Source organism: Pyxicephalus adspersus, chromosome 5, assembly GCF_032062135.1.
Source record: "Pyxicephalus adspersus chromosome 5, UCB_Pads_2.0, whole genome shotgun sequence".
Classification (NCBI taxonomy): domain Eukaryota; kingdom Metazoa; phylum Chordata; class Amphibia; order Anura; family Pyxicephalidae; genus Pyxicephalus; species Pyxicephalus adspersus.
Genome location: NC_092862.1, coordinates 2,303,047 through 2,329,410, shown reverse-complemented (window position 1 = coordinate 2,329,410; position 26,364 = coordinate 2,303,047). Strand labels below are relative to the sequence as shown.

The 26,364-nt window shown below is 41.6% G+C and overlaps 1 protein-coding gene and 1 non-coding gene across 2 annotated transcripts in view; both read right to left on the bottom strand.

Annotated features, from left to right (window-relative positions):
* Positions 1–2,413: 2,413 nt before the first annotated feature.
* LOC140330435 (calcitonin gene-related peptide type 1 receptor-like) overlaps positions 2,414–26,364 on the bottom strand; it is a gene marked incomplete at its 5' end in the record, with an annotated part of 27,883 nt that continues 3,932 nt past the window's right edge. The window contains 10 exon segments of the mRNA XM_072410561.1: positions 2,414–9,153; positions 11,857–11,898; positions 13,973–14,191; positions 18,927–18,993; positions 19,081–19,141; positions 21,315–21,468; positions 21,752–21,878; positions 22,622–22,713; positions 23,037–23,149; positions 23,680–23,790. Coding sequence (XP_072266662.1) covers positions 8,932–9,153; positions 11,857–11,898; positions 13,973–14,191; positions 18,927–18,993; positions 19,081–19,141; positions 21,315–21,468; positions 21,752–21,878; positions 22,622–22,713; positions 23,037–23,149; positions 23,680–23,790 — 1,208 coding nt within the window.
* Positions 15,930–16,022, bottom strand: LOC140332220 (Z30 small nucleolar RNA). Its single transcript, XR_011921070.1, has one exon. It is a non-coding gene; the product is annotated as a Z30 small nucleolar RNA (small nucleolar RNA).

Sequence of the window (26,364 nt, the reverse complement as noted above, 5' to 3'; positions counted from 1 at the left end):
TGGGGGGTCAATAAGAAGAATGCCCCTTACACTGGGGGGTCAATAAGAAGAATGCTCCTTACACTGGGGGTCAATAAGAATGCCCTTTACTCTGGGGGTCAATAGAAAGAATGCCCCTATACTGGGGGTCAATAAAAAGAATGCCCCTTACACTGGGGGTCAATAAAAAGAATGCCCCCTACACTGGGGGTCAATAAGACGAATGCCCTTTACACTGGTGGTCAATAAGAAGAATGTCCCCTACACTGGGTGTCAATAGGAAGAATGCTCCTTACACTGGGGGTCAATAAGAATGCCCTTTACTTTGGGGGTCAATAAGAAGAATGCCTCATATACTGGGGGTCAATAAGAAGAATGCTCCTTATACTGGGGGGGCAAGAAGAATGTGCCTTACACTGGGGGTCAAAAAGAGGAATGCCCCTTACACTGGGGGTCAATAAGAAGAATGCCCCTTGCACTGGGGGTCAATAAGAAGATGCCCCTTACAAGGGGGGGTCAATAAGAAGAATGCACTTACAAGGGGGGTCAATGGGAAGAATGCCTCTTACACTAGTGGTCAGAGTTAGGAATGTCCCTTACATTGGGGGTCAGTAGTAAAAATGACCTATTGCATGGTAGTCAGTGGTATTAATGAGTTCACTGGGAATATGGAGTAAAAAATCCCCATACATTGGTGGTCATTGGTACAAAAGTCCCTTAGATTGGTGGTAATGGCTAAGAATGTCATAGGATCATTGGGAGTCGGTGGTAAGAAATGCTCACTAGGAAGAATGCTCTTTTGATTGGTGGACAGTGGTAAGAATTCTGTGGGTTCATTGAGAGTAAGAAAAATAACCCTTACATTGGGGGTCAGTGATAAGAATGCCCCTTACATTGGGGGTCAGTGAGTGAGTAAATTGCAATGACTAAAGTGGTGGTCAAAATGTTGCCTTAACAGATGTCTTAAAAGATCGTTGGTGGCATGCCACTGGCTGTCGAGGTTGTGGAAGTAAGTGAAAGGAAAACTGCAGCAAAGAAAGATCAGACTACTTTCCCTGCTAGAAAGGACTGTGCTGTGTGGCAAAGCTTTGTCAATGTCAGTCCTGGATAGACAGGTAGGGCCTGATTTATTAAAACTCTCCAAGACTGGAGAGGATACACTTTCATCAGTGAAGCTGGGTGATCCAGCAAACCTGGAATGGATTTCCTAGTGATTTGTTAGCAAATGTTTTGAATCTTGTACCAGGTTTCCTGAATCGCTCAGCTTTACTGATGAAAGTGTATCTTCTCCAGCCTTGGAGAGCTTATATCCTATGAATTTATGTTTGCATTAAAAGTTTACCTTGAGCCTAGCTAAGAAAATAGTGAGTTGGTATTCTCCCCAGAAATTTTTTGCAGGGTGGGAAGAAGCTGTAGGCGGGTGACAGTCCTTGTATTGTGATCCAACTTTTCAATGGCCAGTTGGGTGGTTACTGAAAAGTGCCGGGCGCTGCACCCAGCTAAAAGAGTCTGGGGAAAACACTGGTGAGTTTTAGGGGGAGGAACTCTGCGTATTTCTTAAATGTTATCTACATAAATCTTCTCATTTTGCAAAGATTAGGTCAATTCTAGACTGGTGCAGTGTATTTGGTGGCAAAACCCGGGTGAAGATATCATCATTGTGTTAGGGAACCCCCACATTCCAAGTAATAGGACCCTAGTGAAGGGTCCCTTATTACTTCATCATGCAAAGAAACTGTAGACAATTGTGATATTCCAACCAATTTGGTGAAGACACTTTTTCTGTTCCCCCATAACTTTGCCCTCAGTACAAAGCCAGCTCCATAAAGACATGGGGTCACCAGTTTGGTGAGGAGGAACTCGAATGTCCTGCACAGAGCCCTGACCTCATCCTACCGAACACCTTTGGGATGAATTAGAATGGTGAGCCATCCATTATCAGCACCTGACCCCACCAATAGGGGGCAAATCCCCACCATCAGCACCTGAGCTCTCCAATTGGGGGCAAATCCCCACCATCAGTACCTGACCTCTCCAATAGGGGGCAAGTCCCCACCATCAGTACCTGACCTGTCCAATAGGGGGCAAGTCCCCACCATCAGTACCTGACCTCTCCAATAGGGGGCAAATCTCCAGCATCAGTACCTGACCTCTCCAATAGGGGGCAAGTCCCCACCATCAGTACATGGTCAGTACAAAGGGGGGAAAATTCCTATGGACATAATGCAAAATTTAATGGAAAACCTTCCTAGAAGAGTGGAGAATATAATACCTGGGGGGGGGAGCGAGAACTCTGTAGCAATGAATGTGGCTTGAGATTGGGATGTTCAACTAGGTCCGGTGTCCACAAATGTTTGTGATTTTTTACTCTATAAATTCCAGAAACAACAAGGAAACAGAAACTCGAACAACAAAGAAATGCGAGACAAAGCAGTAGCATGCGTATAACGTTTTATTTTACACAGCATTCCCTTTACAAAAGTTGGCCTGTTTCACATTTCCTGGAGACGGCACAGTATTGGTAGTGGTTTTCTTGGCAGTGGTAATCTGCATCCTTCATTTGCCGATCACGTGCCATGGCACACCATGACCCGTGACCTCTATTCATATACATTCATATACATTTGTACAGTGCTAAAGTGAATATATTGTCATTTGCAGTATTAAAGTGCAGTATTTGGAAAATCACAGGATAAGCAAATTCTTAACACAGTATATGCATAGTACAGCCGGATAGTCAGTGTAGTGTATTCTGCATACCCACAGGGCCACACACTGATGCCACCTCCGGCACAAACCCCAAGGGATCGTGTAGTGAGCAGCAGGGCTGAGCTGAGGGAGAAGAGTCGCTCACCTTGGGTGCAGTATAAGTAATAGCCCCTCTGCATAACCCGCCTGCCCCCAGCACTCTGTAGTGGAAACTCATTGTGGCACTCCAGGAAAACAAAGGCTGCAAACCAACCAGGGTGTAGTGGGCACTGGGGTTCACTTTTATCGGGACCCCCGTATATGCTTTCCCTGCACGCTAGCCACTGATAGCCTTCACTATTACCGTGACCTCTTTTTTTAGGACTACACCCCTGACACCAATGCTCAGTAAATAAATATTGTGCCACACAACATATGGAAGCCATCCAAGACCTCCATGCTCTGATGCATTTGATCTGGTGGTCTTTATGAATAAGTCAACCTCAACGTATCAGCACCTGGAGGTCTGGGATGAAGTATGTTTGGTCGCAAGTTTTGGCCACTTTATATTCCATTTTTGGGTGAGGCAAAAGCCGGTCTATGTGCAGAACAGAACCTCCCTGGGGTTCCTAAAAAACACAAACAGGCGAGATCAGTGTGCGGCCAATCAAAGCGCTCCGCTATCAATGTACATGACGATCTCATGATTTTATATAGTCACACTTCTGCTTTATTCTCATTCACCTTCATCCGAAACAACCCCATGGGGTAATACTCCACACATACCCCAATGGGGAAACAATAATAGATTTTGCTGATTCTGTTTACAAACAACAAATAAATCCAAAGGCAACAGATTCCCAGAACTTCGGCCAATCACAGAAGATTCTTTTTCTCCAATCATAGCTTGTAATAGAAAAAAAGTAACAGGATTGAGTAAACCAAAATCCCTCCACTTCATCAATGGTTAGATTTTTAAAAATATTCAGAACTGTTCTTTACCCAATTCAAAAATGAAACCAAAATATTAAAATCTAGCTTTAGTAAAATAGAAAAAAATCCCTCAGTCCATGTTTGTATCCTTAAAAAAGTTATTTAAATCATTTTAAAATATTAGCAAAAGTGCCAGAAATGTCTTCTCTCTCCATCCTCCAGCATATCCGAAATCAGACTTCTAGTGGGCGGCTCTACCTGTCACCCCTTTACATGTCCTGGTCCAAGGAGGCCGTTTTAGGGTGAACTCCAGGCAAAATGTCAGAAGTTCATAGATATGTTAAATTCAAGTTTAAGGTTTTCTAAATCCCTTTTTTATATTTCAGAGCATTGAGAAATAAGAACCAGGTCAGGTCTAGATTTGGGGGAAAGTCAAGCGGTGAGGAGGTCATTTTTGCCCCTCTTGGTGCTACCTAATGCAGAGAAACTCTCCTGCCGACAATCCCACACAATGGGAATTTGTAGCCCACCTACAATTTGTATGATGGAGGTTTATTGGGTAACTGCAGTGCATTAAGAGAGGATACATTGAAGCTGAAATTCTTCAGTTACTTTTTTCAGACCTGATTCAGGATCGAGTGATCCCGTGCAGCTTCTGGTAGCCAGAACCCTCCCATCTGATTGGTTCCTAAATAAACAGAATCTGCACATGTAACAGCCAGCAGCAGTGAGCAGTTTTTGTACAATTCACTGCCGCCCCCATTTATTCTTTAGAAGCTACTTGTAGCGCCCCCCAGAGGCATTGGTTCCCTGGGATGAGGAAAAGGTGCGCAAAGCAGCCAGTGTGAACGCAGCGCAACGTTAATCAGGACTTATTAAGGGATCATAGGGAACAGAGAGCACTGATTGGATCCCAGATGTGTGTTAGCGGTGCTCATTCATCGTCCAGTAAACCGGTTGCTGACACAGGAGGTGAAAATATTGGGTAGTGGGGTCACCCTGCTGGCAAAACAACAAATTTTTCCAAAAATTCCAAGATATATATTGTAGCCTTTAGATATTTGGCTGGAGCTTCACTTTAAATACTGTATACTGTGGTATTAGGTCCATTAATGAAAAAAAAATTACTTTTCTATAAATATAAATTCTAGAACACAAAAGCTTTTGTCACACAAGCGCTTTGAAGTATTAACAGATTTGGCACGTGCTGATAAGCAAGAAATAAATAAATACAATGTATCTAACATTAGGAGTTATTTTTAACACATGAACATGTTTTGGCACTTTTTAGATTAGATTTATGCTCAGTACACGGACATTCAAATATTGACATATTGATAAAAAGCTGTAAAAGAGCAAAGCCTCACTGGCTTCTTGAGCTGCAGCCACTGTGGAGCAATTCATCCTCAAAGCTCACAAGAAATAATGAGATGGGCTAAAGCAGACCTATCGCCACAATTTTTACTTGATATAAAAGGGTAGATAACCATTTAATATAAAGCAAAAATGTGTTTGTATTTTTTTTCTAACTACCCTTAAAAAACGGAGGCCCCTCCCCTTCTGTCTGCATTGGTAAAGACTGAATGGAGCCTAGAGCCAAGGAGCAGTCCAAAGCCTTCTGCGATATGTGACGTAGGTCTGCGCCTTCCGACCTCGGTATTTCAAGGGCCACCATGTCATTGTTGTGGGGAAAGAATAAAAGCTGCTGGAGTGAGGGGGCAGAGAGGACTGAGCAGATTAGTCTTCATCTTTAAGGATGAATTACTCCACACTGCTTTCAGCTAGAGAGATCAGTGAGGGCTTGTTTCATAGTTTATATGCTGTTATTTGAGAATATGGAAACATTGAAATATCCATCAGATGCCAATTCCAAGCAAACCAGAGACTTCAGACCAATCAGGACACACATGTGCTTGGTGTGGTAACGGGTGCTATCTAGCCAAGCCATGGTCAGTGAGAATTGGTAACATACTGGATCAGAGGAGGCTTTGACACTGGAAGGTAAGATGAATAAGTTTCACTAACACGAGGAAATCCCTTCAAATAAAATGCAGAAACCTCTTAAAATGTTTGATAGCCATTTCCTGTCCTGCGAGAGGGATGTCGACCAATATCATCCAAACTTGGGTTCATGGTGACCCCACCAAGTTTTCAAACTTATGTGCAGGTTCAATACGGGAACTAAAGGGTTTCTACTGTAACAACCAGCCCGGAGCCCATTGTCTTCCTTGCAAACTGCTTTCTGATTGTTAGGGGGTGGTAGCAACCCTAACAACCACCCTCCATCCAGGGCGCTTCCCTTTTTTATCCTAGCATTTTATCCTTCCATCAGAGCTCATTCCAAGATAAGGTTTGTGGGGTCAGCAAACTTCCAAGAACATTTGTTACCAGAACCCAGACACATTTACCCATCACTATCTGTGAAAACAATCCCATTCATTTCCTAATTAAACATTACAAAAAGCAAGGGAAAAATACAAAAATAATTTGAAATATTTCCCAAAACAAAAATAACTATTCTGAAGAAGCCCGTTTTTTATTGGATTTCTTAACAACCCAAAGGGAACCTTTATATTGATTGTTGCCAATAACATCAAAATGTGTGAACAAGAGAAGAAAGACCTCTAAATCAATCATTGCATTACAGGCTATATAAAATTAAAAATTACAAAACTCCCAATATCCTATAGACCTCCTGGTGCCTGTACTTATGAGGTTCCCATATCAGCCCAAACTCAATATGGGGGAGCACATGGCACCTGCTTCCCGGCAGTGCCGTAATTGGAGCTCACTATTCATTGTGCAATGGTCAACAAAACCAACATGCTGATAGGGGTGGCAGGGAAAAATTGGGGGTAGGTTTTGATTTATAGTAACAATTTTATATTTTTTATTACATATTTTAGATACTTGCAGTGCTGCAGACCGGTGTCACCATTCCAATGCTCATGGGAACTAATTTTTTACACAGATAGCACCATGAGCGATGGATTCCAACACAAAGAACCTGATTTAATAAAGCTCTCCAAGGCTGGAGAGGATACACCTTCATCAGTGAAGCTGGGTGATCCAGCAAACCTGAATGGATTTCTTCAAAGTCATTTGCTACTTGATATGGAATCCTGGACCAGATCCATTCTAGGTTTGTTGAATCACCCATCTTCATTGATGTATCCTCTCCAGCCTTGGAGAGCTTTAATAAATTAGACCCAAAGTCTCTGGTTTGCTCCATTATACTGAAAAAAAGAAAAAATTAAACAAGAAATATTTCCCTTTCTCATTGCTCTAGGAACAGATCATCATGATGATACCCCCAAGGGCCCATTCAGACCAATCATACCACAACATGTTAAAACAGTGGCAGGCAATGCACCCCGACCACAGCCTGCCATGCTAATTATGCGTTATGGTGCGCAGCATTCATAAACAGAAGTTTTCCATCGATTACCACGTTAGTGGCCCATTCAGTAGCTGCACATTAATGCAACACAATGACCCGCACCGACCTGTATTCAGCCCCAGCAACACTCTTATTTCTGAGGTTAGAAAATATTGACACCTAACAGGTTGCAGTCTGTCGTTTTGAGAAATAAGGCTCAGATTGTACATTATAAAGAGGTGCTACTGGAGTCAGCCATTGTGCGGAGTTCTACAAAGCTTATACGTTATAATACTGCGATTACAAAACAAAATATAACATTGTAATCAGAAACGGAAAGTTTTAGAACAGGTAGAAAAACAAAATGTCATGGAAACGAAAAAGTGAGCGCAGTATTTCACAAAACTGAAGAGGATTTCTACCCAGCATGGAAGGTCAACCCCAATGTTGTCCATCTACACTATAAAAAAAAGTCTAAAATGGAACCGTAATGAGAGGAAGAAACTGAGCTGCCATCATCCCTTGCATGCTACCTGGCTGTCATGTCAATCCCACAGCTTCTTTATTCAGAGATTTAAGTTTATTTGCTGCTTAGGTTAGGCAGGTTTACACATGCCTTAGGATCGAGTGATTTACGTTCCTGGAAACTCAAACTGCTAGAGCACTCGCATCGCAGAATTGGTTAAGGTCTGCACATGTCAGTTGGTGGCAGTGAGCAGTACCACTACCTCTCACTGACGCCCCCATTCATTCTCTATGGAGCTGCCATGTAGTCTATCCTGAGAGACCCCGGCATGAGGAAGCAGTAAATGCAGCGCAACCTCACCGGCCGTCTGAACATAACCCAACTCAGAGCAAAAGCTGGAGGGTAGGCATGCAGGAGACCAGATAGTACATGAGAATCCAGGAAAAGCATATTGTGAGCACTTTTGTCTATTCAGGATGCAAATATAATAGTCAAAAATTGACCTTTGCGGCATATAAATGCATACCTGAAAATTTAGACATTACCATACAGTAATCTCACTGGCCCCTTTTAGCTGGGCGGACCACCCGGCACTTTTCATTGATCACCCAGCTGTTTTTAGGTAGTTGGGTCACAATAAAGTGCCAGCCATTTACCTACAGCTTCTTCCCGCCCAATGTCTACGAAGAATACTGCAATATGTAAGCTAAGGGAGATGCAGATATTGACTCACAGCTGTTGATCACATCAAAAGAAACAAAGGGAACATTTTTTTTGGCACCCAAAATGAAAATACTAAAAAGTCCCCCCAGTCCCTATTTCTTGCAATGAGTGATGAACTACTGCAGCTGCACAGGTTAAAGTCTTGCACCTCCCTTCTGCTGAGGGCAATTCCTAGTCTACCTGCCCCAGGGCCTAGCTCTTACCAGCAGTCACACAGGTACGGCTCCATTATAAAGAAAAGTGTCTCCCTCAGGTAAAGGCATGGAGGAAGAGAAGGGCTGTTCACGGAGCGGGGATACTTTGTATCAAATATACATCATTTGCATGAATTAAAACATTGGGGGACATAAAATGCCCCAGGCCATGAAAGGGCTCCAGTCAGTGACTTTGCCTAGGCTGGGAGGATGTCATCTCTGCTGCAGGCAGGAGGAAGCATTTCCCCTCTCTCCTCTGCCTCACTGATCAGATTGTTACTTTCAGTAACAAATCACAATGTGAGAGTGTTCTGGAAATAGAGGAATCTGTTAGTTTTGATTATATTTTGCATAATTTAGAACACTAGCTAAGGTGAGATAAAAGCCCCCGTAATTACCTGCCAGCATTGAATCCCCTGGCTGGGTAGAACTCGTCTTCTATACAAGTGCAAAACAAACTTAATGCAGTTTACAAACTTACTATAAATATGTAATACATACTGAAACAAACATAACATGAGTAGTAGGCATTGCAGTGGTATTCCTCCTGGACACCCAACCCAAGGGCTTCATATGTACGGCTTCTCTGGTTTGAATGCCATGTTCTCCATGTCGTGGCAGTTTTTCCCATTTGTGTGCTCGCTGTTATAATCGTGGGTGTACGTGGTGCCCTGCGCCTCACTGATCGAGGATATGGTATAGGACGCCGATCGCAGACCCTCCGAATGTGCAAAGCTATTTCCAAACTGGATCTTGTATTGGTTCCAATGTCTTTTTAAAACGCCTTGTACCTAAAAAGCAAAGATAAAGACATCATGTAGAAGAAGACCCAGCACTGGAGGTGTTTGTTAAAACCCAAACCTTAAAATCAGGGAAATATATTTCTGGTGAATGAAACCACAATGGTCCCAGATTTCATTTTTTAAATCAGGAGTAGAAAAGCCTGCTGGGATGCTGCAAAGAACCCAACAGAATCCAAGCTGTGGTCACCGTGCCAAAGAAGATTGGATGCTACCACTAATAGACACCAAGCTACTTTGTTTCCACCAAGTTGTGTCCCTTATCGTGATTCTACCTGGAAGAACAAACATGACTGCAAGGAGACAGAGTGGCAGCAGGCCGAATAAAAAGGTGCAAGCAAAGATAAAAGACCGAAGGGGAAAGGGCAACCACCTTTTATAGTATCATAGTTAGGTTGAAAGAGACACAAGTCCATCAAGTTCAATGAACAGGAAATGAACATATCACAGATATAAAATGCGATGGACATAGTTGATCCAGAGGAAGGCAAAAAAAAAACCCTGGTACAATTTTCTCCAAGATCATTCTTGCCAGATTCCATGAGACAATAGGGTGTTCCCTGGATCAGCAGTCTCTGGTATTTTTACTTTGAAGCCTTAATCCCCAGTTATATTCTGTGCTTCTAGAAATCATCCAGCTTTTTCTTAAAGCAATCCCGAGAAAACCGATTCCACATTTTCACAGACCTTACAGTGAAGAATCCCTTCCTTATCCGCAGCTTAAACTTCTTTTCCTCCAGACACAAAGAGCGCCCCCTTGTGCTTTGTAATGACCTTACAGTGAATAGTTGGGAAGAGAGTTCTCTATATGGACCATTTATATATTTATACAGGGTTATCATATCCCCCCTTAAACGTCTCCTCTCAAGGGAGAATAGATTCAGTTCAGCTAATCTCTCCTCATAGCTGAGCTCCTCCATTCCCTTTATTAGTTTAGTTTCCCTTCTCTGCACTCTCTCTAATTCCACAATATAATATCTGTGGTGCCCAAACCTGGACTGCATATTCCAGATGTGGTGTGACCAATGCTTTGTATAGGGGGACTGAGATTAAGAAGGTCGGCAATGGTAATATTGTCACAGTGCTGGAAGCACAATGCAAGGCATTTAAATACCCCCCAAGGCATGGGCTCACACCTTGCACACATGGGGGGTAATACATACAGTACATATACAGCAGTCCAAGCACATTAACTAGAGTTCCACTTGTTGGAAAATGTTGGATCTTGCAAGCCATTATTGCAGAAAAGGACAGGCGATGCCCCTTCTGAAATAATTATTCTTTGCTGCCTGAACGTTCCGGGGAACAGTATAAATCTCTGAGCTGCTTATGCCAGGATACCCAGCGATCCCGGATTCCTCTGAACTTGCCGGGACTGAATGAACTCTGCATGGGAGTAACCCCAACCCTGCCAATCAAGGTGGCTGAAGATTGCAAGAACGAGAAGAAGGAAGAAGAAGATGGTAGTGACGGAATGGGGACAGGTAAGTTACATGATTTCATTTAATGATTATTAGGATCTTATACGTCTCCTCTCAAGGGAGAATAGATTCAGTTCCGCTAATCTCTCCTCATAGCTGAGCTCCTCCATTCCCTTTATTAGTTTAGTTTCCCTTCTCTGCACTCTCTCTAATTCCACAATATAATATCTGTGGTGCCCAAACCTGGACTGCAAATTCCAGATGTGGTGTGACCAATGCTTTGTACAGGGGGACTGAGATTAAGAAGGTCGGCAATGGTAACATTGTCACAGTGCTGGAAGCACAATGCAAAGCATTTAAATACCCCCCAAGGCATGGGCTCACACCTTGCACACATGGGGGGGTAATACATACAGTACATGTACAGCAGCCCAAACACATTAACTACAGTTCCACTTGATGGAAAATGTTGGATCTTGCAGGGCATTATTGCAGAAAAGGACAGGCGATGCCCCTTCTGAAATAATTATTCTTTGCTGCCTGAACGTTCCGGGAACAGAAAAATTCACTGAGCTGCTTATGCCAGGACACCCAGCGATCCCGGATCCCTCTGCACTTGCCGGGACTGAATGAACTCTGCATGGAGTAACTCCAGCCTTGCCAATCAAGGAGGCCGAAGATTGCAAGAACGAGAAGAAGGAAGAAGAAGATGGTAGTGACGGAATGGGGACAGGTAAGTTACATGATTTCATTTAATGATTATTAGGATCTGCACTCAATGTCTAATTGGAAATCTGAGCAACATTAAAAATGTCAAATATGACCCAGTCTGTCAAAACTTTAACCTGAAATGTTTTGGTTCTGCACCCTCCCATAGCTGTGCTGGCGGTAGATTTGTTATTTTCCACTTCCTTTATTATGACAAAAATGTTCATTTTTCAGTAATGTTGCAGCATTGTCAGGTTATTTTTTAATGGACATTAAGTGACAAATATGTCATCTGATGATTGGATGCCACACGGAACATTTTTGGAGACCCAGAGCTGTCGGTCACACTGGGCCTAATTTACTAAAGTGGGCTATCATGGGAGAACCTGGGTGATCCAGCAAACCTGTAGTGGATCCGGTTCACCAACTAACTGGTTTGCAAACTAACAGCAAAAGATTTTGAAGACATACATTCCAGATTTGCTGGATCATCCAGTATTGCATGTGATACAATATTTGTGATCTTATTATACAACTATTCATGAAATACAGAAAACCGACTTACTTCACCATTGAAGAAACAGAATATTGTAGCCACCAGCAACCCCTGGAGAAAATAATGAATTTATTTTAGTACATTTATTTCCAGACATTCATGATTACAAACAATAAAACAAAACACATGGGGGGGTGTATTTAAAAAAATTATTATCCTATCAATTCGCTCATAATTTTTATTTATACATATAGGATTTCCTATTGTGACAGCTGTGCCCTCTAGGTGTGGCCACTAGGTGGCAGAACAAGTCATTGTTTCAATAGGAACTGAAACACGTGAATTTCAGATGAATTGGCAGGGGAATAATTTATAAATAGAGCCCGTTGACAACCTACCAGCATTTTATGTTAAATAGGCATGCAAGTATACCTGTCCTTACATAGGAGTCAGCATTGATCCATGGGGTTTTGAGCTCCAAAATCTGGTTCTATCAACATTGAAATCAGATGACTCTTAGCAGTGTGATGATACTCTTCATAGTTCAATGACTGGACGCAGCTATAATAGTGTATAGCGATGTTTACCTCTATTTTTATAAAGTGGTTGGTGTGCGTCAGTCCCAAATGTATGACCAAAATGATAACACAGGCTCCACATACAGTGCCTACAGATAAATGTGTGCTAGAAGAAGCCTTTGCTGCCCCAAAACAATATTAGAGCAAGCCAAAGAACATATAGGCAAAGACAAAGAACATTGCACTATGGAGTGATCCATCAGAGATGCTGCAAACCAAATACAGCATTTCATTAAAGCAACCTCATACCAACTGTGAAGCCTGGTGGTGGAAATGTTATGGTTTGGGATTTCCGTTGCTGCTTTAGGCCCTGGGTATCTATGACTTCTGCATTAGATTGTGCTTGATGAGAATGTGATGATGTCCAAAGATACATTTAAAATAGAAATTAATCTTTCAAAATGATAAATAATTCAAAGCAGACAAGTAAATCATGGATTTACTCATCGACACACATGGACCAATGGCTCATGGGTAGCAAATTGAAAGGCTCAAAAATGAAGCATTATGGACTGGCTTAGTCTAAGGTTTGATTTGAATCCCACTGAAATACTGTGGGGGAGAAGGGATTAGGAATAGGCATTTCATGGTAAAGTCTATCCTCATGTTCTGATTGGATATGCATGTGTTCGTGGTGCCCTGGGCCTTATTTAGCTGCATCTTGATTGGATACTTAGAACGGCCTGAAATTAAAGAGGACACCTAACAGATTTGTGTGGAGGAAGGATGGGGAGCTGATAAAGATCCAAGGGACCAATTTGGGAAGTTCCACTACCAAAGATATAATGGTGGCTTAGCAGTTACCACTTTTGCCTTCCAGGACAGAAATTGTGGGGAGTTTTAGCTTAAGTTCGCATCCAACATTGCTGCTTGTTTACCTGGCTTCTAAAAAATGTAATGCAAGTGCTTTATGGTGCTGGGTCATTAGACTGAAAGTCCTTCCACAACGAGAGCCATCGGAGGTTTTGTATACAACACATCCAGCAGGGGGAGCCGATTGCTAAAATTTTAAAAATTGGGAAACGGAGATTTGCAAAATTCAGCAGCTTTCGAATGAAAAAGCACAAAAGGGACACCGCAGTATAAAGAGGCTTTATGAAACTGAATCTCCACAGAAGGAATATTACCTAATATTAAATTACTGAGTTCCGGTCCAGGAACATTGTAATTATAATAATGATATCTAATGAGCAGTTTGTACTCTGTGCTGTGTAGAACAGGAAAAATATTCAGGGAAGTCTTGAGCATGGTAAAAGCTCAGGCAGCAAACTATGCAGTACGTGCTAGTCCAGTATTGGTATCTCTAAAGCAAATCTGAGAGATTCCACAAGCTGCCATGGCTGTCTTGGTTTTATAGAACCTTGCCTGGTTGGTTTTCTGATATAGAATGATAATATAGCTCAAGTGTTCAGATCATTGCTGCACTAAAATATATAAATGCATTTTTTATAATAAGTATCCTGGCTGGGATTTGAACCTGGGACAAAGCGCTGCAAAGGCCAGAGTGCTAACCACTGAGCCACCATGCTGCCCAATGGAATTTAATATGCTGCTACAAATTGCCCCAAACATGACCCCTGAATCAGGAGCAGTTCCCGAAGCCGTACCTGATAATTCATAAGAATATGCATGACATAGTCATATATCTCCTCTGCTATGTGGCCCTCAGGTCTCCATGGGAGTAATACAAACTGGATCCCAAGAAGAGGCACGAGGATGAGTGTGGCTCGCACTGCCTTCATGTACAGGTTGGATTCTGCTTGATGCGTTACTTTCAGTTTTGTGATTAAAACGCGCACAATGTTCAGCAGAAAGAAGAGATTCACCTTAGGAAGAAATGCAAAAGAAAAACATTAGGAGGGTGCTGTAGCTTGGGCTGTATTCTGCATCAACACAAAGCAAGCTATGACTGCTAACATTTACTGCTAATTCTCTTTCACAAAACAGATAACAGAGACTGCAGAAGGGTCTCATAGAGAAGGGCGCAATGCCCTCCCTGAACTCTCCTAGTGGTCTGGTCTGGTCATTTCTATACAAGCTGCCCACAAAGTGCCCACACACCCCCATAGCATGCCCTCTATCTGAGAACTGCCAAGCAGTGTGCAGGTCCTACATGAACGCATGCAATGAATGGCTCCTGTGCTGCAAGGTGGTTGCACAATAGAGATGGCACAAATAGCCAAAAACTGGGAACTTGGGGGAACCCCTTTGAAATAACTTCCAGGTCTTTAGGGAACCCTAGTTATAATTATATCCACAGCTCACAGTATATTAGTGTGGTGGTCAGTGGGAAGAATTCCTCTTACATTTCTGGCATTTGGGAAGAATGTCACCCTTACAGATAGCCAAGAAGACCATTGGGGTCACTTAAACTGACCCGAGAGGTGCAAACTGCTCATTGCTCAAGGAACCCCCAGCAACCTCTGGAGGACCATGTGGTTCCATGGAACTTTAGGTGAAAAACACTGATTTAGTGAAACGTATAGATCAGTATTTCTCAACCAGTGTTCTGTGGGTTCCTTCAGAGGTTGCTGGGAGTTCCTTGAGCAATGAGCTATTTGCACCTCTCTGGTCAGTAAGTGATACCAATGGTCTTCTTGGCTATCTGTAAGGGTGACATTCTTCCCAAATGCCATCAATGTAAGAGGAATTCTTCCCACTGACCACCACACTAATATACTGAGCTCTGAATATAGTAATTATAGAAGGGGTTCCCTGAAAACCTGAAAGTTATTTCAAGGGTTCCTCCATGTTAAAAGGGTTGAGAATCCCTGGTATAAATAGTGGTCGTTTTTCAGGTTCAGGTGGACTGCTGAAGGAGTTTCAAAGCTTATCCAAACAGGTTCCCCGACTCCATATGGGCAACTCAATCACCTTCACCCCATCACCATTAAAGGTGTCAAGAAAAATTTGTGATAGAAGAAAAACATGATGGGAACTGTGAGGGTTTGTGATGAGATAATCCAATCTCATGGTGCCATGAACTCTGGGACAGGTGTTAACCACTTGCATTACCTGGCTGAAGACAATAAATCGGCACCATCTGTCACCGGCACATAATGCAGTTTTAACATCTCCAACTTGAGGATTTGACAACGTTTACTCTCATTAGAACTGAAGAAAGTGTTTGAATTTTTAACCAGACATCTTTACCAATTATAGAACACGACCTGCTGAATGGGCCAGATTTAATAAACTCTCTGAGAATGGAGAAGATAGACCATCATGGGGGAACCTGGATGATACAACAAATGTGAATGGAATTGAAAACATTTACCAACTAATATCAAAAGATTTTTAAGAAATCAATTCCAGGTTTGCTGGGTCGCCCAGGTTCTCCCACAATAGTTTCTCTTCTTCAGTCTTGTAGCTTTAATAAATCAGACCCAATGTACCCAACTACCACTAACTGTATGGTCAGCTTGACCAAATTAATTTCTATAATTGGTCTCTATCTACTTATCCTCTAAAACCACCATTGGCTGAGAGGTCTCATCAATCTTTAAAGCCAATCATCCTATAAATATGTAGCTTATGATTTAATTTAATATAAGATCTTGCTGTCAGCTCAGAGAGAAGATTAAGTTCTCATTTCCTGGTCAATGCAGGGTTACACCCAGCAATACCAGGTCAGATGAAATCTTACTCATCACTGCTGCCTTTTCCCATAGACCAAGCACGTTCCTTTCCATCAATGTTGGCACTGAGCTCTTGGTGGATTTCCCTGGCCAATGAGAAGCGTGTCTGCAGACTCCTGGGAAATACCACAATAGGCACATGGGAAGTCCCTCTATTCCCATCATCTATACCGGGACAGTCCTATGGCATGTCAGCCGCCTACAAGTCCTTCCGGCTATTTCCATGCAGGGGAATGCAGGTTGTACCTGGGCCCCCTAGAAATCCATCAGGCCCAGAAATCATCCAGCACTTGCCATAAAGGTCTCTTCCCAGAGCTCTCTTTTCTTCCTCCAACCCTAACCCTGCTATACAATGCAGAAAGCAGTCCTATGAGAAATCCACAATCCTCAATACATTAGGTGTGAGAATGACCCAAAACTTTTTTAATTACATTGACAACATTCAGCATTACCAAGCTATTGGTGCTAATGGACCACTGGTGTGACAAAATGGCGCCAAGAGCCCTGCGTTTGAAGCCCATACTCGTATATTGATACTCGTTTAATGATAAAATGACCATTATGAGATGTAAATCTTTGATATAATAAAATGGATTTAAAGCTTCTGAGCAGGAGTCAATCAAGATGGCCATAGAGCAGAATGCATAAGTGGAGAAGATGCTGCGCCCACGAGGGAAGGGGGCCAGGTGTCTCCTGGGTTCTTTTTTACTTTTGCCATCCCTAAAGAACAGGGAGCCCCAGTTCTCCAAAGCACAATGGCTATGTGTTACCTTACTGCTTCTTTGCCTGTTGTGGATCCAGCTGCGGGTTCCAGTTCTCACATGGATGTGCAAGTATGCCCAAGTGTGCCAAGTGTGCACCTACATGCATGGGCAGGACTTAAGAGGGCTATATAAGTCCCCAGCATTTTGGCAGACTCCTCTGGATCCTCACTATGTTGCCGAGACTCCATTGCCCGATTTTCTGTGCTCTGACCTCAGCCCTCTCTCTTGTATGCCATCTACCCTGACCTCGGCTTGTCTCTGACCATGTCCGATTTCTGCTGCCTGCTCTGCCCTTCCTTTGACAGTATTGGATTTACTTTATCAGTTGTTCCCGAACTGAAGCCACAGTTTTATATTTGCCCCTGGTGAGGGTAGCCTGGGGGTCACAAGCTGGCATCATCCTGCCAAAGTATTCCAGCAGCCACTAGGGTTATTGGGCCATTACTGCTTGTGGGGGGGGGGGGGGGGGCTGTAGTGAAAACCGGGGTCACTTAGACTCCACACCTTCTCTAACACTGTTTTACAAATATTCATTCTATACATTAAGTTTATAAAAATTCCCTACATTTAATTCATCAACACGTGCCACAACGCGATGTGGATTAACACTTTAGTATTTCAAGCAATATTTGTATATTTGGAACTGTAGAGCCATCATATGTTCAACATATTTCAATGTCCACAGTTTTGTATATATTATAGAGTTGATATGACCAAATGAATATTATAAAAACATTTTAATAAAACATACCAGCATGTAACTAAGGGAACCTTGCTTTCATGGTTCAATTCTGGTCTCTCCTCCTGAAGAAGTGAACGCAAGCCACGAAACGCGTCAAGGATAGCATGTCTCTGTTAGTGGCATAGAGAGCATGTCTGTTTGTATACATGCTGTTATAATTTATTAAAATCATTTTATATCAATCATTTGGTCATCGATATATATCAACTATATTATAGATACCAATAATGAATTAATATTTGTTAAAAAAAACTGGACATAAAAACCCAAATATTTAATTTTGAATGAATATTTCAAACAATATATGAATATTTTGGACTTTACAGGCATCGTATGTTCAACATTTCTCAACGTCCACAGTTTTTCAACATATAATAATTCATTATTGGTATAATAGAGATGATATGACCAAATGATTAATATAAAAACATTGTATATATCAACATAGCAGCATGTATACAAACAGACATGCTCTCTATGCCACTAACAGAGACATGCTATCCTCGACGCGTTTCGTGGATTCTGTTCACTTCTTCAGGAGGAGAGAACAGAATTGAACCATGAAAGCAAGGTTCCCTTAGTTAAATGCTGTTATGTTTTAATAAAATGTTTTTATAATATTCATTTGGTCATATCAACTCTATAATATATACAAAACTGTGGACATTGAAATATGTTGAACATATGATGGCTGTGATGATGTATGATGATGTTTTTATATTAATCATTTGGTCATATCAACTCTATTTTAGATACCAATAATGAACTATTATATGTTAAAAAACTTTGGACGTTTAGAAATGTTGAACATATGATGCCTCTAAAGTGCCAAATATATTGCTTGAAATATTCATTCAATATTAAATAAATATTTGAGTTTTCAAGCCCTCCCCAGCAATTCCTTATCCTCAGAGCAAACAGCAGTGATTTATCGATGATAAATGATTATGATAAATGATTATAAATGATTAAATGATACTATGATTATTGATATGATTAATGATATGAGCAGCTAAATTCTACTGAGATCCCTAAAAGCCACCAAAGCTTTCTGGTTGCCCCTTAACCTTCTCTTTGCTTTCCTTTGGGCTGCAGCCCTACTGGAAATCATAAGGGAAGAGATGGACTAAAATTATTATGAGATCACATGTGCATAACAGCTTCATGAACCTAAACCTGGGAGACAGTGAAGATCATTAAAAGATTTGATCAGATGCCTCCTTTACAAGTGCCTCCTTTACACATTTAGGAAAGAAATGCATCTGACAGGTTCACTTTATCTCATAATATACACATTGACCAGTTATGATGCCAACTAGTGTTCATCGTGCAGTGCTGCATCTCTGACTCATTACAGAGAAAGATTGCTTTTTATAAAGAGCACAGAAATAAAATACAGAAGAAATATAATACATACCAATAAAGCGGCACAAATAGGTCCATGAATAATGTAAAGCAGGTGGGTGTCGGAACTTATCCAGCAGCTAAACAGAAAAGGAAAGACTGAATGACGTATTGTACATTTACAGCGGGATGAAACATTATTCATTGGAAAAGTATTCAGCACTTACTTGTCATTATAATAAATAGTTCTCGCTACTGCGTGTATGCATGCTGGAATCAGAGGGAACCCTGGGTAAAAAAAGGAATGGAAATGGTATAAATATAAAAGTCTTTTCGGGTAAGTCTCCCACCCTTTGGGTGTTAGTCGGTCAGCTATTGGATGCAGCACTGGACCAGCATTCCTAATGTATGTGAACCCTAACAATGCTATTCTCATATTGCCTCTCTTTTGGTGTGTTAAATACTATTTAAGGGGTTTTGTTACCCCTTGTGGCAGGGGGATCGGCTATGGGACCCAGAAGTGCCACCTATATGACGGGGCCTTATCCTTATTACAAAGGCATTAGCTGAACTTGTCATAGAAACCAATTCATAACCGAGTTGTTTTTAAGTAAAACTCTATTTTCGTTCAGTTTCCCCTTTCTTTGTTCTGGTGCCCTAATAAAGTCCATTGAAATCCAAGAATCCCAATAAAAGTTGTTCATAGACAACTGATGTCATCTCATTGGATAGAAAATTTGAATCTTAATCCTAACTTTGGATATAAAAGTCATTTTGTGCTTTATGACATTGTACGTGCCAGGAAAAGTCTGACTGATTGGGGCTGATTTATTAAAGTTCTCTAAGGCTGGAGAGGATACATATCCAGCAGTGAAGCTGGGTTAAGTTGGATGATCCAGCAAACCTGGAATGGATTTCCCAAAGTCAACTGCTATTTGCTAGCAAATGTTTTACATCCTGGACCAGATCCATTCCAGGTTTGCTGGATCACCCAGCTTCACTGCTGAAAGTGTATCCTCTCCAGCCTTGGAGAGCTTTAATAAATCAGGACCATTATACCAAGGTGTAATTGCCAGGAAATCAGACTCATCATACTAATTTTTCCTAAATTTGAGTATGTGGATTGGTTGCAGCAGGTATGACCATTTGGTGGTTTCATCAAGTTACCAGTGCTGAAATTCTGATTTTGATCGACTAAGGTGAACCAATATAGAGAGTATTAACGAAAGAACCTTGAAAGATTGGGTCTGATTTATCAAAGCTCTTCAAGACGGGAGAAGACTTCATAAGAAGATCTGAGTAATCCAGCAAACTTGAAATGGATTAGAAGTTACTATATATAAGCAAATTTATTCCAGATTTGTTGGATCACCCAGAATTTCCTAATCTTTAACAGTCTTGGAAAGGGCCCTTCAGGCCCCGTATGTCAATCATAAAAATCTCTGAGGAGATACTCGAGTTCGGCTTGATCCGCCTTGAAGCGTGTGCACATGTGCTTTTCTTCTGTTGGACCGACATGATTTACGGTGTGTGGTAGTATTGCCGATTGATTCTCCATTGGTGGCCAACATTTTTATTGAATGACTTGATCCCATTTAAACAATGATCAATCAATAAAAAAACCTGTACAGTGTTCTCTGCTCATTGAGATTGGTAGAAACTCCTTTCTCAGATCTAGCAATGGTTGTACTCCTTTGTACATGTGACTGGTTCTCTTCAAACATAACAACTCACTGCTGAACTTTGACCAAGTTTGCTGGGAAATATTCAATGTTCCGGCTGTTTCTATGAATGAACTTTCTCCGCAAGTTCATCCTCTGATAGTTTGGCAACACCAAGCAGAAAAAGCATTGACGCCTATTGATTTTGTCAACACATCTAACGTTTCCAAAATATAAGATTATCTTTTGTACCGGTTTCCAAGTTTCACTTAGTCATTTTGGAAATTTCCTGCAAAGTTTGCAGCCTATTTCTGTGCAGGATTTTGAGGCAACTGCTCTGTGAGTGGGGCAGCCGGCTCCCATTTTGTGTCACATGACCAATGTATTACGGTGAAAGTGCTCATTCACTTTCTCATCTCCATAAAGTGGGAGGTGGCGTTCTGTAGTTTAGAAAAAGGAAACTGAGCAGGATTGATCACACTTCCTGCAATAATGCAAGAACCATAGGATCAACAGTCACCAAACTTCAACCCCAACTAGCGCCTCTACCGATCTGTCTAATGGGGGGCAAATCATGAAAACCTTTTAAATTATGGGCAGCGAGGAGGCGGTTAGAACGTCAGTCCCCCCTTCTCTTTCCCTAAAGACGAGTGGTCACCGGACAGGAAATAAGGCCCAGCCAAAGAAATAACTTCACAGAGGTTCAGGAGTAGAAAGAACCTGGCGCATGAAAAAAGATGGGCATTCATCATTTGTTATATCACTGTTCAAAAAAATATCAAAACTATAAATAGTCTTACCCCATCCTAGTAAGTAATACCATATCAAATGCTGCTTCTCTGCAAACACAGCCACCACTATGAGTGTATGGAGATAGATTCCTTCACACAGCATCCAGAAATAATTGCATCCCATGAGATAAAAGTGGATAAACTGGGAGATTTTGCAGCTCACCTGCCATTAATAAATGTTATATGGGATTAGTATACACCAGATTTATAATATATATATGATATGATATATATATTTATCATGATCATTAAATACAAAGAAAAACAAACTCATGGTGAAAGTGCCTTGGTTTTCTGCAACCTATAGACCAATAGACAGAGGAGGGATGGGAGAATTTTGAAAGTTGGAAACATGTTGGCAGCCCAAACCAAGTTTTTTTTCAATAATGCTCCAAACATTAAATTATCAATTTCATTGTCATGCAGATAATAATGATGTGACGTACCGGGTTGGTTGCAACTAAAGTCTGGTTGTTGGCCACAGCCGTTAGTGAAATGATGGTGACGATGGAGTTGCACACGAAGGACATAAAAAGATTTTTGTGAAGAGTGATTCTCTGGCAGCTTAAATTTCTGGGGGAAAAAAAAGTGAGATATTTCAAAGCATTGAAGATAAATATTGCTTAGCCGCTCAAATTAGAATTGAAGAAATTGCTTGGACAAGCTATGAAATGTCCTCAGCCAACTTCACATGGACTGAATGTTTTCATTATAACTACTTCTAGATGCATCTTCTGGAATCTGTCCCGGTACAGAAGTACCCCTTATTCCCCTAATGGCAGCCCTGGCCAGGACAGCTAGGTTGATTGGGAGCTATGTGATAATTATTATTACACAGTATTTATATAGCACCAACATATTACACAGCGCTGTACAAAGTCATGTCACTACCATAGTCATATGTCTTTAATACAGTGTAAGGTCAATTTTGGGGGGAAGCCAATTACCCCAACTGCATGATTTTGGCATGTGGGAGGAAACCTACAGAAACACGGGGAGAACCTGCAAAGTCCATGCAGATAGTGTCCTGGATCATATTTGAACCAGGAACCCAGCACTGCAATGACCGGAGTGCTAACCACTGAGCCACCGTGCTGCCCGTAATCATTTTCCTTTACAGATATCTGATTTATGTAGCCAGCCATAACCCGAGTCCCTCTGAAAAATATGCATTGCCTGGCTGCTTTTGGTTGATATCCCCCCTGAGATGCTGAACTCAAACAAGTATGCAGATTTTGCAATTAGAATATTATTACTTCTAATTTGCACTCCTTACTGCAGGTTTGATTTGATTTATAAAGAAAATAACAACTTACTTGAAATAGAAAAAGATTCCCAATGATATCAATAGTGAGGCAATCGACAATCCTTGTCCAATAATAGTCAAGTAATACAAATTAAGAGCCGTCTATAAAATAATAGAAAAATTACAATAAATGACAATTATTCAATGTTTCTCGGCCTTTCTATGCATTAGGTAATTCTGTGCTGCATGAATAGCTCTCCATGGGTAGAGGTCGGTGTACCTGCAGATCAGTAGAGCCCAATCTGCTCTGTGCATGGAGCGGCCATCTCTAATGAGCAAAAACATTGCAGATCATTCTGAAACACACGGCAAGTTTGGAGTTTCTTCCCTTAGACCAGCCAAGCTCAAAGGATTCCACAATGTAAATGCTCATCATGAAATTAAATACAAAGATGAATAGCAGCGTACGATACTTTACCACTTACCTTAACTTTGACATGTGTAAGTTTATTACAGCGGGTGTAATTGCTCCACGTCCTGTTACTTTCAGGGTGCCGAAACCAATGCCCCTTATCATCGCATTCCTTGGTGACTTTCTCTTAGAGAAATAAAAGGAACAAATATCACATGGCATGAATTCAAATGCTTGTAATGAAAAGCAACTTTTAGAAAAGGTCTCACTTCTTTAGATTAGATATGGAAGATATGGAAAAAAAAAAAAGTATAACGGACAGCAAATCCTTATCCCACACAACTCTCATGATCCCTATATTGGGGTGCTGGAATGAAATTATGTGTTGTTGTTTACATCCTTTTCTAAAAGGAATTCTTGAGGATACCATTAGAACTGCTCTGGGATTACTTTTGGTTTCTCTTGAAGGCCCTCCCTGTGGATCTTTACAGAAGCTCATGTTACTCTATGCAATATGTTGCTCACTATACAGTGAGAATCAAACTTTGGAGACACTTGAAGGTAACAGACCCTCCAGCTTCCATGACTTCCCATGGCCAGCATGGGGTGGCAACCAATAGTCCTATCCGTAGTGTGTGATTCTACCATTCATCAGTGTCCAAAAGCCACAAACAAAAAAAGTCCTCAAAGTATTTTTACTCAATCTTGCCACTTACCAGTGGGGTCAAAGTCCTGAAAATAATCGGGACACCGTTGCTCGGATGTTTCTCCCACAGCCGTATCGCCCCAACATAACCAGCCATCCCACGTCCTGTTACAAAATCGACCTGTGGGCAGAAATATAATTAAAATATCTGCAGCTTAATTGTGAATTAGCAATGGGGGCCCTTCAGTTACGCATGGATATGTCTGTTCAAATCAGACAATATGACAATTCCCATCACAGCAATGAATGACATTGGTACTCCATCATCTCCACCTCTTCATTGGTGACAATCACTGTTCTTCGAGCCGCATCAGTACAAAACATTCTGCAAGTACAGCTGTCACCTGAGACATGCTTATTATCTGGCTATTGACAAACAGTGAAAGACAGCTCAGTAATATAATCAGAGCCTTGCATGAAAAATACCAATTACATGTCTTTCCCAGTGCCGAACACCGAGCTGCTTAACTCTATCAGTGCAATGCTTGCTTAGCCACATGGCCAGCTTGGTTCTGGGATGGCAGTGCTGCAAAAACTGAATCTGCCCTCCAGGCATTTTTAATGGGAGACTTCCGCTAATGCAAAATAAATCTCTGGTGCTTTCACACAACCCAGGACTTTCCCACATCAGCAGCATGTGTACATGGTATGTAAACATTCAAATAAAAGAATATATATAAAATATGCAGAGCGGCACTGAACTATTCAATGTCAGATTCCACAATTTATTATCCAGGAACACAATAATGGCCAACACGTTCCAGCAAAATCCACCTTCCTCAGGGCTTGGAATTACTTTGGTAGTCATACAGAATACTCAAGAGCGACCTCTGGAGGTTTTCTGTATGCAATGCCTAGTTTAGGCATCACACCAGAAAAGCATTACAACCCTTTGGCTGCCTCATGGTTATGTAGGGCATTATTCCAGTGATATTTTTCTTGTTGGACAATATATTGTGAACTTTTCTATCAAATGGTTTAGGGATGTTTTTACATTCCTTTACTGGATATCTGCCACAATCCCCTAGTTGGGGTGACTGTTCATGTGAGTGGCTTCTGCAGAGTAATTTGTGTTTTGAAGATACTCCACATTTCTTTCTGATATCAAACCCTAGATGTGATCTAAATAGCCCTAAATAAGTCCCAGCACCTCTTGGAGTTTGTGTTCTTCAAAAATGCAACCAAAGTTAAGTGATGCTGCTGGGGCAAAAAGCATTACTGGGGAATGTAGGAGCCAACTGTAAACACCAGATCTCAAATAACTGCTCAGGTTTCTGTTATCAATGTGACCCTCTATTTTCCCTCACCATAAATTTACCAAAAATTGACAGATTTGGTAAATACACTTGTCATGCAATGATTGCAGAGGAAATTCCAGATTCACCACTGACTTATGGTCTCGCCATTTGTCTACATTTGTAGTCCCCACTTCTGCTTAGCTGCACGTTTACAATGTATTGTAGGAGGATTGCTGGAAATAAATTGTTTGCCTGGCACAATCCCTCATCTGGTTGTTTGCTTTCTGTTTTGCTTTATTGTTGTGCAGATTCTTTGGCTTTCACTATTTCCATCCCAGTCCTGGGACAAACACACAAATCAGGACTCAATGACAGCATTCTATTGAGAGGCAGCTATCATTTTTTGGGGGGTCAGCACCAGCAGTCCACTTATTGCTCTCTGTTATATATTTATATTGCACCTCCACAGGGTTGTACAGTTACTAAGACAGCCTTGTACAAAAGGAGTAAATGGGTACTGCTTTGTATTCAGATCTTGTCCCTAATATACAGGGAGGAAATGACAGAAGATGGAGGGTTCAGGTGCATGAGATGCTGGTGTTCTGCACGGGGGAGTCTATGAGGAATGACAATACAAAGAATCAGCCTTGTTTTACAATGCATACTCATGCGTTTCCCGGAGACGTCAGCTCATGCGTTTCCCGGAGACGTCAGCTCATGCTTTTCCCGGAGACCTCTGCTCATGCCGTTCCCGGAGACGTCTGCTCATGCCGTTCCCGGAGACGTCTGCTCATGCGGTTCTCGGAGACGTCTGCTCATGCGGTTCCCGGAGATGTCTGCTCATGCGTTTCCCGGAGATGTCTGCTCATGCGTTATAGGGGACAACCTAGTCCTTAAATGTGAGAACTGTTGGCTTCTGCCAAGGCGGCAGACTGATAGGGGAAGGTCACAGAGAGGAATATGATGTCCTCTGTCTTGCACCAGACATTAGTTTTCATTAGATCAAGTCTACACGAGCAGCTTTCCATGTTTAGGGCCCTGAGAAATGTGGCGAGCCAAGCAAACTCATTCTTGCTACTTTTTGGCATGAAGTCAAAAATAATATTCTCCCTCAAAATGTCCCTGACTTGAATGTTATCCTTCGCTACTAACTTGATCCTAACACCTAATTCTGCTTTCACTCTTAAACCGGATTCCTAGACTGAGATGATATCATCAGTTTGCTGCAAGTAGGAAGAAGGGTTTGCTCAGTCCCCTGTCCTTCTTTGATCAGAATGCAACATTTGTAACATTGGACCTGATTTAAAAAAGCTCTCCAAGGTTGGAAAAGCCACACTTTAATCAGTGAAGCTGAAACATGGAATGGATTTCTTAACCACCTAGCCGTTAAGCCCGACCTTCGTACGGGCAAAAAAAAATGGCTAGGATGGTTAAGCCCGTATTTTTGTCACATCCTT